At 61.6% G+C, this 17,826-nt stretch overlaps 1 protein-coding gene across 1 annotated transcript; it reads right to left on the bottom strand.

The window, feature by feature from the left end:
- Positions 1–165: 165 nt before the first annotated feature.
- ABCA7 (ATP binding cassette subfamily A member 7) lies at positions 166–16,933 on the bottom strand (the record flags this gene model as incomplete). The annotated part of the gene is given in 59 exon segments (XM_079701435.1): positions 166–335; positions 339–386; positions 488–728; positions 1,198–1,290; positions 1,613–1,685; positions 1,688–1,694; positions 1,777–1,911; positions 2,495–2,553; positions 2,556–2,635; positions 2,863–2,969; positions 4,027–4,089; positions 4,145–4,265; positions 4,337–4,466; positions 5,199–5,322; positions 5,415–5,556; positions 5,843–5,958; positions 6,192–6,210; positions 6,212–6,289; positions 6,656–6,702; positions 6,704–6,826; positions 6,912–7,089; positions 7,203–7,246; positions 7,482–7,653; positions 7,655–7,737; positions 7,957–8,032; positions 8,115–8,239; positions 8,465–8,619; positions 8,671–8,775; positions 8,978–9,026; positions 9,283–9,300; positions 9,302–9,475; positions 9,964–10,148; positions 10,327–10,464; positions 10,638–10,792; positions 10,893–10,917; positions 10,920–10,952; positions 10,955–11,016; positions 11,381–11,552; positions 11,785–11,795; positions 11,797–11,890; positions 12,174–12,369; positions 12,461–12,682; positions 12,822–13,044; positions 13,395–13,571; positions 13,861–14,078; positions 14,220–14,273; positions 14,277–14,294; positions 14,298–14,381; positions 14,570–14,686; positions 14,991–15,037; positions 15,040–15,334; positions 15,548–15,628; positions 15,930–16,006; positions 16,159–16,270; positions 16,317–16,400; positions 16,404–16,433; positions 16,437–16,486; positions 16,679–16,772; positions 16,868–16,933. Coding segments are annotated over 59 exon segments (6,201 nt in total). The 3' UTR covers positions 166–239.
- Between the last annotated feature and the right edge of the window lie 893 nt (positions 16,934–17,826).

Genomic DNA, 17,826 nt, shown 5'->3' with positions numbered 1-17,826 from the left:
CAGACTAACTCCTGCACACACTCGGGTGCCAGGCCCGGTATCCAGACATGGAGAGCCATTTTTGGACAAGCATGCAGCCTGACGCATGGACACACGTGCGTAGGGCTTCACACCACGACTTCTCTTTATTCCCTCCAGGGCAGCAACCCCTCAGGGAGTCTGGGTCCCGGCTCCAGCCCCTCTGACCTGCCTTGGTCACTCCCAGGGCCTCCCACCAGCTCCACGGAGGAGAGGGAGACTCAGAGCACCGTCTCGGCCATGCTGTGGTCCTCGAGGAACTGGGTGGTGAGTTTGGGGGTCTGTGGGCCTGGCACAGGGTCAACCCCCACTTCTGCCTACTGATCGTCCTCCTCCTTCCCCTGGTCCTTGGAGAAGTACAAGGATACCTAGTGCTAGGCAGCCCAAGGAAACAGGAGGGGAGGTCAGCTGGAGGGTCTGGCCCCCAGCCCCACCTTTACCACCAGCCCTGTCCTGGTGCTGCAGTCACCTCCTCCAGCGTGGTCTGGCTCACAGAGAAGTCCTCCACACCGTGCTCTGCACCACGTGCCTCCAGCTCTCCAAAGAGGCGCGCCGAGGCGCAGCGCCCTCCCAGAGGCAGCTGGAAGCACAGGCGGCCACCGTGCACCTCCCGCAGCTCGGCCCCCAGGAACGTGGCTGCCACGAAGGCTGCCGCCGACTCGGACTGGGACACGGGCACCCACAGGGTCAGCGTGTGGCCAGCCCCGAACCTAGGGTGGGGTGGGGTGTGGTGGGGTGTGGTGGGGTGGGGTGGAGTCCCACAGCCCGCTGTTCCTTAAGACCCACCCACACCACCCTCCAGCTCTCTCCTGACCCCACCCCTATACCTGGCTCCTCTTGACCCCCTGCCCAACACACCTGACCCCAACCCCTGCTCATCCTCACCCCCCCACGTGCTCATCCCTTCTCTAACCCTGCTTCTCCCAGGCCCCGCCCACGCAATGCCACACCCCAGTCCAATCTCTGGGCCACGCCCACTTGCAGAACTTCTTGTGTCCCCGCCCATGGACCCACCCTCAGCCATCAGACCTCATCACCCCTCTCATCCTGGACAGTCCATGATCCTTGTCTCTTCCCCGCTGAGAGCCAACTTGGCCCCGCTTGATCTCCCCTCCGGCCCCACCTACACCCCCACCTGGATCTACCCGCACCCAGGCCTTGAAGCCTCACCCCACTCACCGGCCCTGGAGATGCTGCGTGCTGCCCAGGCAGCGGAACCGCCCGTTCACCATGATGGCCAGGCGCATGCAGAGCGCCTCACACTCCTCCATGCTGTGGGAGCCCGGAGCTGCGAGCTCTGGCCAGGCCTGGACGGGCGGTGCCGGGCACTGGGCTGCTCCTGCTGGGGACCCTCCAGCTCTGGACCACCCTGTGCTCTGAACACTTCCTGTCAGGCCCAGACTGCTCTGTTCCCTGGACCGGCTACCACCACCGTGTGTTCTCCCACTCAGGCCTGGCATCCTCCCCCAAGGGAGGACCACCCCATCCCCTGCAGCCCTGTGCTCTGAAAGCCTCTAGCTCAGGCCTGGTCCACCTTTCTCCCCAGGCTGGAGCACCTGGACCCGCAGACCCAGGCGTCCGGTTTGGGGCCCACCTGTGTGAGGTGGGCGCCACGGCCGGAAGGCTGTTCCAGAGGAAACGCTGTGCGCCGGGGTCCATGCCAGTGGTGGCTCGTCCTGGGAGCGGGGAGATGCTTAAACGTGGCCCCACCCCACCCCTACTCTGCGCACACGCCCCCCTGCCCTCCCCCTCACATACCAAAAGGACCACAGCTAGATCCTCCACCAGAGCCACGGCTGTCGCCAGTTTCCGCTTGTTGCCACGGCTGTAGGTGCCCGCGGGCCTGTCCGCATACTGAGGGAGGCCCAGGCACCCCAGGCCCGAGCTTGCTGTCTGTGGCAGGACGAAGAGGGAGGAGCAGAGTGAGCATGTGGGGGGGGTCAGGTCAGAGCAGGGGGACCAGAGTGAGCAGGGGGGCCAGGATAGTGGGGGTCAGAGAATGGGGGGCCAGATTGAGGAGGAGGGCCAGAATGAGGGGGGGCAGAGTGAGCATGGGGGAGCAGGGTGAGTGGGAGGGGCTAGGGCGAGGAAAGAGGTGGAAGGTAACTAAAGGGGGGGGCCAGAGTGAGTACAGGGGCGGGACTGCTACCAGGGGGCGGGGCCAGAGTAAGGGAGAGGCAGGACCTGGCCCAGGGCAGGAAGCCACCAGGAAGCCCTAAGCAGGACGTGAGTAGGCGGGGCCATAGCCAGAAGGGTCAAGGAGGGAAGGGGTGTGTCCCTAAGCAGGGAGGACAGTGGGAAAGGGAGGTAGACCCAAGTGAGTATGTAGGAGCTGGGGGAGGGCAGGGGCGGGGCCAGAGGACCAAGCGTGGGTGGACCTGGACTCAGGGTGTGGCCAAGAAGCACCAGGGTAGGCTGAGGTCCAGGGGCGGGATTGGGGTCGGAGACCGCAGGGGTTGGTTGTGGGGAGTGTCACCTGGGCAACCTGGGCCTCGGAGACACCGCGCAGGCATGTAAACAGCTCCAGGTGCTTGCAGCGGTCAGTAGCTCGAAGATGGCATCCGACTGAGGGCAGTAGCCCGTGCGGCAGTGTGCTGCGGCCGGTTCCTGGGCCACGCTGGGGATGGGGAACAGAGAACTTCAGGAACTAGCTGGGCCCCGGCCATGCTGGGGGCAAGCAGGGGTCTCAGGGCCCGCCCACCCACCCACCCTAGTAAGGGACAGAAGGTGTCTCAGGGCCAGGTCCACCCGGCAGGGGTGTGGGGGTCAGGGACTCAAGCCCCACCCGGTCCGTGCATGCAAAGGCGGGGGGTGGGGAGGAACAAGGGCTCCAGAGCCCCTCACCTGTGGCCTGCCAGCACCACCTCGCCCCCGCTGGGCACCGTGTCCCCAGTCACCATGTGAAACGTGGACGTTTTCCCCGCTCCGTTCACGCCCAGCAGCCCGAAACACTACGGGTACACCCAGAGACGGTACTCACAGAGGCCTGGACACTTGTCCCAGCATCTCTGATTTCTGGGGGTGGGTTACTCAGTTTCCACCTGGAGGGCTGTGGACAAGGGGACCCCTGGGGCAGATACTGGGGTGTGTAGGTAGGCATAAAGCTGTCACATAGCAGGAATTCTGGTTGGCACACAGCATGTGTTTAATGAATCCTGGCACGCAGTAGGTATCCTATAAAGGTCACACACAGCCAGTGCTCCATAAATATCGAGGCAGGAGATTTCAGAATATTTCCTGCCATGCAGTGGGTACCTGATGGCAATGGCACCTGGTGAGAATTCATGCTGGGTGCGCACTCAGCCCAACGTGGAGAGGTTGGCTGCACACAGTAGGCACTTGCTAAAGAGTGACTACAACACTAACACACCACACGTGTGCACAGGTATGTGCCAGCCCCTAGTAGGTGGCCAGTAAACGGCCCACAGCAGAAAAGTTTGCACAAAGCAATTGCTTGAATGTGAACTGGAACAAAGCAGGTGCCTACTAAATATTGGTTGTTAGCAAGTGCTTGATACATATATAGTAGGGGCTCAATAAATGCTGTTGGTTTGATAAAAGTTGATCATCATAAAGGTGACATTCAATACACTTTTGGTACACACAAGGGGGACTCAGTAATGCTTTAGTGTATACAACTGGTACTCAATAAGTGCTAGCACATAGTAGGTGCTTGATTAAGGTAGCAAGCACATGTATGGGAGCCCAATAGATGCTCAATAATAAATCTGTCCTTACTAGGATCTTATTAATACCTTATTGCACACAGTAGGGATCAATAAATGTAAGCATGCAGTAGGTGCTTAATAAGATTTGTTGGCTCAAAATAGGACTTCAAATATTGGCAGACAGTAGGTACTCAATAGAAGTGCACAGTAGGTGCTCAATAAAGGGCAACAGGCTCACAGTAGGTGTTCAGTAGAAGGAGGTAGGCACACAGTAAAGAGCACTGGGTGCACAGTAGGGCAGCCTCTCACCCCTGCACCAGGACCTCCACCCTGGACTTACCTCAACAGGGGGAATCCCCAGACACAGGCGGTCGACAGCCGGTGTCTTCTGCCCAGGGTACACCTGGGAGGGATGCAGGTCCATGAGAAAGGTAGGTGGGCCAGCACTCTGCACCCACCTTGGTCAGGTCCCTCAGCACCAACACGTCCCCCTGGGTGGCTCCTTGCACCACCCGTCCCCGCTCACGGGCCACATCCTCATCCTCCTCTCCCAGGGCGGGCAGCAGCCTCAGCTTGGGTCTGAGGACAGAGACATGAGTGGGCCCAAAGCCAGATCCCAGCCCCTACCACCCTCCGTGGTCCCCACTGACTGTGGCAGGAGGCAGTTGTGGCGCTGCAGCAGGAGTGTAAAGAGGAGGAAGGTGGGCCCCTGTATCAACATGGCCAAGAGATTCTTGCCGACCACCTCCCGGCGCAGGGGTGACTGGAACTGCCCATCTCCTGTGAGGACATGAAGGAGGGATTGGGTCATTTTAGGGGTTTGGTTTCTGGGCCTCTCCCCATTCAGGTCACCTTGGGTTCTTAAGGGAAAGGATCAAGCTGAATAGGTCACTCAACTGGGGTCTAATTGGCATGGAAAACAGCAGCATCGGGGCTTCCCTGGTGGCGCAGTGGTTAAGAATCCGCCTGCCAATGCAGACGACATGGGTTCGAGCCCTAGTCAGGGAAGATCCCACATGCCGCAGAGCAATGAGGCCCATGTGCCACAACTACTGAGCCTGCGCTCTGGAGCCCATGAGTCACAACGGCTGAGCCCGTGTGCCTAGAGCCCATGCTCCGCAATAAGAGAAGCCACCGCAGTGAGAAGCCTGAGCACCGCAACAAAGAGTAGCCCCCGCTCGCCGCAACTAGAGAAAGCCCTCGCACAGCAACGAAGACCCAACACAGCCAATAAATAAATAAATTAATCTATTTCAAAATATATATTAAAAAAAAAGAAAAGAAAACGAAATCAGCGGTATCACCACCTCCCTTATTTAGGGCTTTAGACCTCTTACGATGTGACCAAGTGGAATTAGATTTTATAGCTGGCTTGCTGCATGTCTAACTTGACCCTCCAGCCCTTGGGGGCCACCTAAGACCTCCAGGTCTCCTCCTGGGGGCTACTGTTTGTCCCTACCCTGTAGAATTGACTCTCGTCTGGCACTTCCCCACCTGGAGGGAAGTTCTCACCCAAGCGCTCAAAAGTGTCAGCCATGGCCTGTTTCCTCATCATGTCGATCAGCCCCCAGCCCAGGCAGAAGTGAGGAAAGATAAGGAAGACCTGTTTCAGGATCCGGCTCACCTCCTGTAACTTCTACTCAGGGGCAGGAAGAAGGAGGTGGGTAAGGGGCTGAGGCCGATGCCCAGTCCAACCCCAGCCTGAGGCCCAGCCTTGTCGGGTCCCACCTGATCAGAGAAGAGCTCGAGCACAAAGGTGGCCATGCTGCCGTTGATGCCGATAAAGAGGTTGATGCAGGTGAGCACCACGTAGGCCATGCTGGGCATGGAGAAGGAGGAGGCTGGGTACATGAGCGGTATGATTGACCAGCTGAGGGGTAACAGGAGCCACTGTTACTGCCAGACAAGAGCTGAGCAGCCCTTTAAGGAATACAGATCTCCCTTCCTAATTCTGTGTTGTAGGCCTCTATAACGTGGATCAGGCCAAGATGAGCTTTTAAGGTCTCTTCGGCACACCACTGAATTAGATCACACTTGGGGTCACTTCAGAGCTCCATACACTCTCCTTCGGAGCTGCTACAGAGCCCCATCTCCCTCAACAGTGTTGGTGGTGGGGGGGTCAGTAAGAACAAGCCCTGAAGGGCTAGGGGCCTCATTCATACAGTAGTGGCAACAGCAGGAGGGCAGGCAGGTTGGCAGCGGCCACGTATGCCCTCTGCTGGAAGGCCAAAAAGATGAGCACCACAATGGACACTGGCACCAAGTAGTTACACTGCATTGGAGATGGCAGTTTCCCCCCTCAGTGTGCAGAGGTGGGAACTGGCACCCTCGGCACTGTGCCCCACCCTGACCTCCTCCCTGTGCTTTGGGTAGCAGGACATGAGGTCTCCCACAATCCCCAAGACTTCACTTGGGCCATCCTAGACAAGTCCCTGCCCAGAAAGGGCCAGAAGGGGCAGTGGCAAGTGGTGGCGGGGCTCCCACCCCTCCAGGCAGTCCCCACACCATGTCCCAGAGAAAGTTCAAGGGTGAAGCTGGCCGGGACAAAGGACATGGCAAAGACCACACAGATGGAGACAAGCATGTCCACTGAGGAGGCCATCCTGGGGGCGAGGGTACATGAGCTGTTCAGAGGGGACTTGTGCACACCACTGATGGGAAAGAGGTCTTCAGGGCTGGGCACGGATTGGGGAGATGGCCTGAGCCATTTCGGATCATTAGGCAGAGAGAGGTTTTCCAGGTCTCTAGTAGAATAAAAGTTGATGTGACGAGGATGTGCAGGCAGCTGGGGGAGACTGGAGCCCAGGGAGCCTGATGATGTCCCATTACCCTGGCCTAGGGAGCGGAGAGGGGCAGTTCCTTTTCCCCATTTACACAGCAAGAGCATGGCAGAGTGTAAATCCAACTCCCACCGCCCCAAACAACAGAGAAACAGAGGCTGGGTGGATACACAGAGCTGGGGGACTCACAGCGCGGCCTCAGACAGCTGCTCCTTGGTGAGGTTCCGGGGGTGATTTGAGTGTGGTGATGCTGTGGGCACGGTGGGCGGGGCTTGGCGGCAGGCAGGCATGTAGGAGAGTGTTGTTGGCTCGGTTGACAAAGGCCACCACGGCATGCCAGCCCTTGTTGTTGAACCAGATCTGTGGTACGGTCAGGGCCAAGGGGTCAGCATGCTGGGGTCAGACCTACGCCCAGCAGCGCCAGCCCACCACTCCCAGTTCCCACCTTGAGGCCATCCTGAATGTCCAGATGAAGAGCCCATGCTGTGAGGTTGTCCAGGATGCAGTCGAGGGCCCCGCCCAGTTGGGGGCTCAGCAGTGCCCGCAGCTCCTCCACAGAGCGGCCCACCTCAAGCCCCGAGGGCAGGCCTGGGTCTCGGCCCCCCAGGGAGAAGCCCCCATATCTGTGAGGCAGGGGAGGAGGGGCAGCTGAGGGTCGGGGAGGATGGGGTGGCAGGTCCCCCAGCAGGCAGGCAGAGGGCACAGAAATGGAACCCAGGCAGGGGACACTCCTCACCTGACCTCGTTCACCCACTTCTTGGTCTTCAGGCCGTGAGAGAGACACACACAGACAGAAAGATGAGTGAGAGAGACAGAGGGATGCTGGAGAGTTGAGTTGGGTGAGATAAATAAAAAGGATGAGGCATGGAGCGCTCCCAGGAGGCCCCAGCCGGGAACCCCAGGCTGGACATCCCCCTCTCCCCAACCTCCCCAGGACCAGAACACTTCCTCCACCTGAGGACCCACGCTACGGCCGGGCACACCAAGTCCAGGGCAGTGCTCACCCTTGGCCTACCAGGCGTGGGTAGGTCTTGACTAGGAAGTCAGACAGGTTCCAGACTGTTAGGTTCTGGACTACTTTGCCCAAGCTGGTCAGTGCCTGGGGAGGCGGGGGGTTGCCGGCCACAGCAGGACAGTCGGGCAGCAGGCGGTGGGCACGAGGCTGGCTGCACTGGCAGGCAGGGTACAGACTCCGGAGTCCAGTTGCCGCTGGCCAAGACCTTAGCCACATCTGCAGCAACCTCGGGCACCGAGAACTGGCGGACGGCAGGCTATGTGCACTCAGGTGCCCTGCGGGGGTGGGTGCAGGGCTGGGGCACCCGGCTTCCAGGGCTCCTGGAATGTGGGGGCGCCCAGCTCCCAAGCAGGCATGGGGGATACCCAAGGCACTCTGAGGCCCACTGGCCAGAGCCCAGATAGGGAAACTAAGACCAGAGAGGAGAAAGGTCCAGGCTGGCAGGCCCTCACCTGTTGGAGTTATTTTTCAGCTAAGTCTCCTCCAATCTGGCCTCTTCCAGCAGCGCCTCGAGCAGGCGGGCACGTTCAGGGTCCCCTGGGGCATCCTCGCTGCACAAAGGGGGTGCAGGTCAGGGCTGTACCCACAGGCCCCTGGCGCTCCCACCACCAGGCCCCTCTCCTCTGCACCCACCTGAAGAAGGACACTTGGGCGCCGTACATGCTGGGACTGAGCTGCAGAGCCGGGTAGTATCCGAAAGGAGGCATGATGAGGCTGAACACTGGTGCCAAGCCCACGAAGAGAGCAGACAGCACAATCTGAAGGACCAGCCCAACAGCTCCCCTCCCAGTCTACCCTCCAAGCTTGCCTGCACCCTTCCCTGATCCCATTCTAGAACAATCCATGGCTCCCCAGTGCTCCCAAAAAAAAGTGTTCAGAGTGGGGGATATACCTGGGGTTAGGCTGTTGAATTAGGTCACAGAGTGGAGAACAGGCACTCAGGGTCCCCCTACACACCCTTCCTGGTGCCCGGCCCCCCTCACCTGTGCAAACAGGCCACGGCGGCTGCAGCGGGCAAGCAGGAAGCGCTTGAGAAGCAAGGCCCGGAGCTGCTGGTGGGTCAGCGCCCAGCCTTGTACACGGCCTGTGGCGTCTGACCCAGAGCCCTCCAAGGCCTGTGTCTCGGGGGCAGATCCCGCTGTGGGGGATGGGAGGGTCAGTGCTCATGCCCTGGGGACCATGAGCTCACCCGGCCCCCCATTCTCCAGGGCTGACTCCTCTGGCGGAATCTGGAGCCTTGCAGTCGCGTCCAGATGAGCAATGCCTGAGCATGGGTGCTGCCTGGGCCTACCATCTGCAGAGTTACCGGTGTTGAGGTCAGGGTCACGGTTAGCGTTCAGCCTGGGGTCTGGGCTAACACCAAGGCTCACAATGGAGGAGTCAGGAATCAGGGGTGGAGGTCAGGGCTATGCCTTGGGCCACGTCAGCCAGGGATGGGGACTTAGTCTAAACTCTGGGCCAGGGTGAGGGATCAGGACAGGGACCTGCGGCTGCACCCTCTGGGCCTGTGTCCACAGCACAGTCCTCCACCATCTTCAGGAAGATCTGGGGAGACAAAGCAGGGGGCTCAGAGCCTGGGGACACAGGGGAGGGACGGGAACTCGAGAGCCATCACCCCTCATACACTAGGGGTCCCCAGGCCTCCAGGAGGGCCCCTGAGTCTCCAGGCTTCTGTGTGTACCCTGCCTCCACCCTGGGACGCCCAGCTGTCAATAGGCAGACTCCTCTTCAGCCTTCCACGCACCACCTCCTCCCGGCAGCCCTCCTCCCGGCACCCCCACACCTCCCCCAGGAGCCACACCTCCTCCAGGCTGGTGTTGGGAGATTCCGAAGCCAGCCAGTCCCAGCTCCCCCAACCGCTGGTCCAGTTCGCGGAAGAGTTCAGTGAAGCTACCGTCCAGGGCACCCTGGTAGGGTAGCGCCAGCACCAGCTCACGTGGCAGCTCTTTGACCAGCTGTGCCCCGGGCACGTGGCTCTGCACCAGGGCCAGCAGCTGGGCATGTCAGAGGCCCTGGAGGCGTGGGCAGCCCTGGCTCCTGCCCTGCCCCTCCTATCCCTGCCCCCTGGAGAAGGGGCTTGGGTGACCCATGAGGGGCCTGTCCCTGAGGGCAGAGGATGTCAGAATTAGGTACCCAAGGGCAGGACTTGACCCGGGGTCAGAGCCAGAGTCCACCCGGGGTCGGAGTCCAGGAGTAGGTCTTTGTGTCGGCTCAGCCCGGGGTCAGGGGTCAAGTCCGGGGTTGTGAAGCTCTGTTGCCCTGAACCAAGCCACTGCCACCCAACAGACCCTCACTCTGGCTCTCCCACCCCGGCCCTCACCGGCAGTGCTGGCCTGGCTGCCTGTCTCCCTTTCCTGCCCAGGATCCATGCTATCCTTCAAGTCAGTGTCACCTTGCGGGCAGAGGGGCACCAACTGCCATGGCCATCAGGGCTGGCCAGAGCCTTGAGGGCCAGGGGTCAGAGGTCAGCTCCAGCCCTCACCTTTTTGCTGGTGGCCAGGGCTGGGGGACCCTTCACCAGTGTCAGATAGTATCCGGAGCCCAAATGATGCCACAGGAAGAGCGGGGAGCCACAGAAGCACAAGCGGCTGCCTGCCACCACTGCCACACAGTCTCCCAACAGCTCTGCCTCACCCAGGTGGTGGGTGGAGAGGACCAATGTGCGATCTGAGCATGGGACCCAACCAACTCATGCCATCAGGCTGCTGAAGCTATAGTCTCTGCCCCATGTGGTGAACTCCTACTCATCCCTCAAAACCCCATCCCCCCAAACCTCTTTGTCAGAAACACCTTCTGGCCTCTCAAGCAGAATCCAGGGGAACCTCAGGCCACCCCCAATTCTTACCATCATGGTATTTGAGCAGCAGCTCCCGAATGCCTCGACAGGAAGCAGGGTCCACACCAGCTGTTGGCTCATCCAGGATAACAACTTGGGAGCGACCCACAAAGGCAACGGCTACTGAAAGCTTCCACTGAATCCCACCTGGGTTGGGACAGAGGTTGGGATCTCAGCAGGACCCACAGGCTTGGGCAGGGCTACCTCCCTTCTTCCTGTACCTCTCCCTACCCACCTGGACCTTGGTTCCTGTCTCCTCTGGCATCCCACCATCCTCAGGATAAAGCCCTAGCCCCCTCCCCATCCTCATCTCTGCAGACCCAGAGGCTCCTCCCCAGAGAGGTGGCGAGTCTGTGCATGCCGCTTAGGGACCAGCCCCACATCCTGCATCAGACGGTCCTGCTCGGGGCCCACGGCAGCTGCACTGAGACCCTTTAACCGCCCATAGAGCCAGACGTGCTCATCCACGGTCAGCCTGTGGCCATGGGCAAAAGACAGCGTGGCTACCATGGTGGGCAGGGGCCCAGAGAGCACCCAGCCCCCCACTGCCATGCCCCAGGCCCACCAGAACGCACATGTCAAACAGCACACTGTACTGTGGCAGACTCCCAGGTGGAGCCGGATGGCTGCCATCGGACATCGTGGCCCAGGACACAGGCGGAGCCAGCAGTGGGTGGGAAGAGGCCGCTCAGGATGGACCTGGGGGTGCAGGGATCGCAGAGCAGCTGCTCCTTCAGAGGGAGAAACTAAGGTTCCCAGAGGAGAGGCACCAGCACATATAGGGCACCTACTATACGCCCAGACCGAAGGAGTATTATGTTCCCATTTTACAAGCGAGGGAAAATGAGGCTCAGAGAAAATACTTACTGCCTACCTATTGTGTATCCAAAGTGAACTTGCGGGGGGGATCCAAAGTGAAATAGGGAGGGGGGTGTCCTGCCCTCACTGTACAGACAGGGACCTTCTGATCCCAGATGTCCTTCCCCTTGAACAGGTGTGCAAGCTGAGGCCCTGGGGGGCGGGGAGAGAGGAACTGGGGGGGAGGGGAGTGACGGCTGCTCACAGAGTGGTCGTCTTGCCAGTCCCATTATGGCCCAGAAAGGCGGTGACGAGGCCCTGGTAGAAGTCCAGGCTGAGCCCGTGCAGGGCCGGCTGCGGGTTGCCAGTAAAGTGCTTTTCCAGGCTCCGTATGGAGACCCCTGGAATCAGGCCAGGGGGCGCCTCTTCCACCAGCACTGGGGAAGAAGGGCAGACTCAGCTATGGGAGTCCCCGGGGTCCTGGGGGCCGTTCAAACTGGTCTGTGGAGTCGGGGACTTGTGGGGCAGGGGTCTGTAGGAGTTAGGGGAGCCTCAGGGGGCCTGGAGAACTGGGGTTGTCCAGAGGATTGGGATCCGCGGGAACCTGGGTTTTGGGGGGGCCTGGGGATCCAGACAGGGAAGTGGCTGCTAAGGTCTGTTGGGCCTCACCCTTGGGGTCCTGTGGGGCAGGGGGCAGGGCCCTTGGGGGTCTGAGGCCCAAACCAGTAGCTCCTCCAAAAGGAAAAGTTCCATGGTTTGGGGATCCTGTACTCACCTGTGGGGAGTGGTGCTCAGTTACCCCTTGAGTCCATTCCCCTGGAACGTGCCGGCTGCTGGCCATACCCCTGGGATTAGGGCATCCAGGTAGGAAGTAATCAGGAAGCCCTGCCTGCCCGCCCCAGACCATCCCTCAAACACAGCCACCTGTGCGCATGTGCTCAGGTGCCAGGAATCCCTACCCTCTCACCTCGGGCTTCCAGACCCCTAAGCACCCCCCCATCCTGGGCCCCGCCCCTCAGCCCAGCCTCCCTTGCGCCTGTGCACCTCTTACGGCCCACCTGGGCACACGGTCTCCAGGTACCAAGTGGTGAGGCCGTAGAGCGCAGCGTCGAGCAGCAGAAAACCCGAGACCTGGGCCAGGCTGAAGACATTGGCTGTAGGCCCAGTGCCCACATTGTGCCACTGCATGCCCTTGCCCTGCTCCTCCGGCAGTACCAGGCTCTCGCAGCCGAAGGCCACGGGCAACAGAAGGCTCTGCGGGTTGGGGCAGGTAGGTAGGTGGGTGGAAAGCAAGGGCAGCTAAGCGTGCCTCGCACCCCCGCACCCCACCCGACCCGGCTCTCACCGCGGCCACACGGCCGCCCACGGGCAGTTGGTCCCGCCAGGCCACGCACAGCACGTAGGGCAGATAGAGCACGAAGTAGGCGAGGCCCCCGCAGGCGGCTGCCAGGTTGGCTCGGGAGAAGAAGGCGCTCAGCAAGAAGCTCTGGACCACGGTGGCCACCTTGAAAGGCGCCAAGAACGGAAAAGGCACCACCGCGTGGCTGTAGGGGAGAATGTCCCCGAGCTACAGGGAGGCAAAGGCAGCTAGAGGGAGCGCACGGATTAGCCCAGGGACGCGCAACCCCGCGAGGCGCCCCCTACCTGTTACCCTCCCGCGTACACGCGCACCCATTCTGGAGCCGGGAAGGCAGGGGTGTGCCCACCTTGAGCACCAGCACGAGCAACGCGGTGCTGAGAAGGAAGGGCCCGAGACAACTGAGGAACCAGCCCAGCCAAAGCACAGCGCCACTGAGCCCCATGGCGCACATCGTGCAGCGCAGCCTCGTCTCCTTCTCACGCACCACAGCCTTCACAGTCAGCGCCACCGAGTAGATCCAGGCCAGCGTCAGGAAGAGCGGCAGTAACTGGCTCAGCACGCGCAGGAACCTGGGGCAGTGGGCAGCTGGGGTGGAGGCCGGAGACCCCGCGCTGCCCCCATCTGGCACACTTCGCGCCCTGGGATCCCAAGGTGAGGCCAGCCGAGGATATTTGTCCTCCCTTATCATCAGACCCCTGATGGCGCCTCAGGGTTCCGGCTGTTAGGCCACGTTCTCCCAGCTCCCGGAGACCCCCGACCCTCAGGAATCCCTGCTCCTCCCGCTACAAGTCACAAGGAGTGGTCCCTCTAAACTGTAGTTCTCAGCCTTGACTACGTGAATATTCCAAACGGAACCCTGGCCGCACCCTGAGACCCGGGATCTGGCATCTGGGTGAATGAGTGAGGAGGGGGCGCTAACGCATCGTCCACGTAGCACGGGTAGGGCATCTGCTGCAGGTAGAGGCCAGCGCGGGGCGCGGCTCCAGTGAGCACGCGCACGGCTGCGCGCTCCAGCGGGTCCTGCAGGTACACGAAGCTACCCCACGTGTAGCGCAGGTCCATCAGCGCGTCAGCAGCCGGACTGGGGTCCCACAATCTGAGGGGAGTATGCGAGTGGCTGGGACCTGCCCATCACAACTTTAGCTCCGCCCTCACCTGCCTCCTCAATTAGCTCCACCTGCCAAGCGCTCTGATCTTATCCCAGAAGCCGAGGCGTTGAGCCGCGCCTACCAAGCCCTTGGCCGCGCCCCTCACACCATAGGCTCCGCACACCGCAGGCCCCAATTGGTCTAAGGAGTCTTGGGCTCCACCTACCAAGGTCTATGGTAGGTGGGATGCTCCCTGGCATCCCCATTCCCTCGGCCCCGCCCCACAAGGCCCCCCACCTGTCCCTGATCGTATTGGTTCTTGTGACATCATCGATGTCCATGCGGATCTTGATACGCACATGGCCAGGGCCTGGGGACTGCGAGGAGTCTGGGAAGTCCTCGGGCCTCAGGAGGACGATGCCGACCCAGAAACGGTGCTCGGAGAGCAGCTCCAGGGCCCGCTCCACCAGGACAGCCTCTGAGGGCACAGCCTCCAGCCTGTCCAGAGTCACGCCCTGCAGAGGGGCTTGGGCATGGGTCCGAGGTCCCAGGGTCCTCCTCTGGACCTGAGGGTGGAGCCGCGTTTCCTCCTAGGAGTCCCACAGCAGGGCTGCCCCTCCCCTCGGAGAGATTTCCCCAGGTGGGCGGCCCCTCACCTCCATCACACGGCCCAGTGTGCCCACCAGGTGTCCCACATCAGTATGGGCCTCCTACCAGCTGCAGCCACCACTTCAGGGGTTCAGAAAGGCACAAAGAGCCTTCCCCCGGTCCTGGCCTCCAGCGCCTGGCTGCCTTCTTCCTGTGACCTGCAGGAGCCTCTGGGGGGTGTCAGGGAAGATGGGAGTCTGTTTCGGGCATTCAGGGCCTGTCACCCCTCTTCCCATCCCTGCGGCTGGAGCTCACCGTGGATACCACTTCCCAACTCCACACCCTTGCCCAGAAGGCCCTGCCCTTTGCCCAAATCCTCAGCAGGGCATAACCCTGCTGCCCGGCGTCCTGGCCCCACCTGCAGCCGTGCGACGCCGGCGCTGTCGTTCGCGAAGTTCAAGAGCAGGGCGACCAGCAGCTCCCACACCTCCTGGATGCCCTTCAACAGCGCCAGCCCCTGGAAGGTTCGGTTCACCTGCAGGAGGCGGGCGCCGAGGTCTATGCCAGCCCTACCTGTTCACGAACTTTCCCTCCTCTGAGGACACCTGCCCACCCCTCCTGCTTCCCCGCCTCTGCTCCATCCTATGCCTCTGAGCGTTGCCTGCAACCTGGCAAACTCCTACCCCTTCTAGACCCTGCTTCCCGGACCCAGCCCAGGAGCAGCCTGTCTCCTGGTCAGGGCCCTCCCTCTGGCCTGGCTCTCCCCACCCTGGTCTGAGGCCGGGACCTGGGACCTGGGACCCCTCCCACGGTCACCTGGGCCGTGAGCTGAACACTACTTTCCCCAGGACCAGCGGCTTCAGGCGCCTCCAGAGCCGGCGGGACGGGGGTGGGCGTCCAGGGCCCCCACCAGCTCAGTGCAGGTGGAGCCCTGCGCCCGCCCATGTCCTGGCCCCACCTCCCCGGCTGGGAAGCCGGCTCGGCCACTCAGGCTGTGGTGTGGCAGGGTCCACGCCAGCTCCTTCAGGTCACTGGCCTCGTACCAGGTGAGGGAGGGCCCGCCCAGCTTGCTGGGCCCCCGGCACTGCACTAGGGCTTCTGCCACCGCCTCCAGGGGGCCACCTGGCCCTTGGGGTCTCCACAGCAGCGCCCACAGCTCCACCAGGCCGGGCGGCGCCAGGAGCTGGAGACGGGTCACCAGAGGGCCCGGGCAGGCTTCCCTTCCACGTGGTCCCACCGCCAAGCCTTAACCAGGGCAGGGGACTCCGCCAGAAGCACCCTCTCCCTCTCGTTTTGCCTAAGTGCCCCCCAAAACCTACCGAGGATAGGTGCCTGGGGCTGCCCTATCACCTCCCGTTCCAGGCACCCCATCCAGTTTCCTGGCTGGGGTAGAGGCTGCGCGGGCCAGGTCTTCTGCTGCTTCCACAAGGCTGTCTAAGGACTCCTGGGCCTGGCCCAGCATAAACACCAGGGATTCCTGGGGAGAAAGACGACAAGGTGACAACGACGTTCACTGTTGTCTCACTAGGGGTCCAGTACCTTGCCAAGTTCCCAGGGGGTCCATACTATCGTAGGCCCCATTTTACAAACAGGGAAACTGAGGGTGCTAAAGGCAAATGGGCTTGTTCAAGGTCTCAGGGCTGGAGTATAAGGAATATCATTCCGGGCTCCAGGGGGGGCCCACGCAAAGGCCTGGAGGCTGGCCCATGAGAGGCAGGGCGGGACTCCGTGAGAACAGCGTCCTGGGCTCCAGCTGGCCTTGCCCTGCCCCACCTCACCCCTTGCAGCAGTGTCCTCAGCAGCTCAGTGGCCAGGGACGGACCCTCCTTGGGCTGGTCACTTAGCCGAGGCCAGGCTGAGGGAGTAAAAGCACAGAAACCCAGGGTTAGGCAAAGCTTAAACCGAGACACGCCCCACCCCGTGCTTGTTTCACAGCCCAGCAAGTGGAGACAGGTGGATGCTCAGAGCCCGGCCCCGCCCTGCCTGCCACGAGCCCTGCTTTCTCACCTGCTCCACGTGCAGCCCTCAGCATGGGCATCAGCTGCCTCAGGCTAGCCAGCAGCCTGTGGGCCCTGAGGCCCCCCAGGACAGTGCGGGCATCTGCCAGGAGCCGGGAGACCTTGGAGACAGAGAGGGCGGGAGGCGGTGGCTGGGCGGCCCTCCACCCACCCACACCCGGCCGCTCTCGGCTTACAGGGAGTCCTGAAGTTGCTGAGGACGCCAGGCTCCTCGGCGGGCATGGGCCGTGGTTAGCAGGTGTTGTTCACGTTGCAGATGAGGCCCTAGAGCCAAGGGACGGTACCCGCTGACGGCAGCGGCTTGTTGGGGAAATGGCCTGTGGGGACGCCGGACGTGCGTGGGCTTCTCGTCTGAGTCCCCAGTGTGATCACAGCCCCGGCGACAGAGTGCCCCCTCTCAGCCATTATTCGAGTGCCCGGCCTGTGCTCCGCACTCTCACTGGGGCCCCTGTGCACAGGGTGACCACTGCTAACCCTAACCCCAAAGTGCTAGACGTTGGGAGGCTTACATTCATGCTGCTCAAGTTGGGGGTGGGAATGGCGTACGGCCACCAGGATGAAGAAGAGAAAGAGCGGCCACATCAGCTCCACCAAGAGCTGCATCTGCGGGGGCAGAACAGGCGGGGGGGAGTGGGGGAGTGGGGGACCGTGGGGGGCGCCTGGGCCTCCCCTCCCTGGCCCACCCGACCGGACATTACCGGCTGCCTCCTGCGGTACAGGAAATTCTTCCAAAGCAGCAGCAGCAGCTGCGTCCAGAAGACCATGGTGGGAATGGACAGGAGACGGGACTGAGGGGTCAAGCTGAGGACGTACTGTGTGGCTGCGGCAACTCCGCGGGCAACTCCCTGTCCCTCTCTGAACATCATCAACTTTCCATCGCGCACGGCTCCTGGAAGCTCTGCTTAGAGCCGAGCAAACAGTACGCGCTAATTAAAGGGGCTCCTGTCTCCAAGGGGGGGGCGGAGTAAGTAAGCCAATGGGAGCCCTGCCCGAATCCGTCCTCGCATCTGATTGGTTGCGGGGCCCAGGGCTGCAGCTGGGGGCCCAAAGGCAATAAATTAATCCTGCAGGGGGTGGAGCCTAGGCTTAACTCTTTCCTCACCAGGCTCCACCCTAAGCCCCACTGGTGGGGCCTCCAGGTCCTGTCCCCCAGCCTCATCCCTAACCCGGGGAAGGATTCCCTCCCCCCCCCACCCCGCGCTCTTCTCCCATGATAATAGCAACGAGTATTTTACACGACTGGCTGGAAGAGGGGCCACCCCAGGCCCCCAGGGAGACAGGCAAGTTACCTAGCTGGAGGCAGGGCCCCAGCTCTGCCCTCCCCTCACGTAGTATTCTTCGGCTCAGAAGACCCACAAGATCCAGAAAATGAGTAAAGAGCAGGGGCGGCGCCTGGAACCAGCGATTCCTGATCCTGCCCCTTGCTTGGAACTGTCCAGCCTGGCCTACTTCATCATTGTACAGATGGGGAAACTGAGGCCGCCAGAGGGGCAGGGAGTGGACCCAGGACCCCTGACCCTCACTCCAGGACTCTCCTTTACAAGTGGGTCCTGCGGGGAAAAGCCTCTGTTTCTGTATTGGTAAAACGGGGCAGAGAGCTTAGCGGCGTACTAATGGGGAGAGGGGCTGCAGGTGTAGGTTGGTGAGTCTGATGCCC

The sequence above is a fragment of the Hyperoodon ampullatus genome (genome assembly GCF_949752795.1).
Source record: "Hyperoodon ampullatus genome assembly, chromosome: 4".
Taxonomy (NCBI): domain Eukaryota; kingdom Metazoa; phylum Chordata; class Mammalia; order Artiodactyla; family Ziphiidae; genus Hyperoodon; species Hyperoodon ampullatus.
Note: the sequence above shows the minus strand (reverse complement) of the source record. Positions and strands in the feature narration are given on the sequence as shown.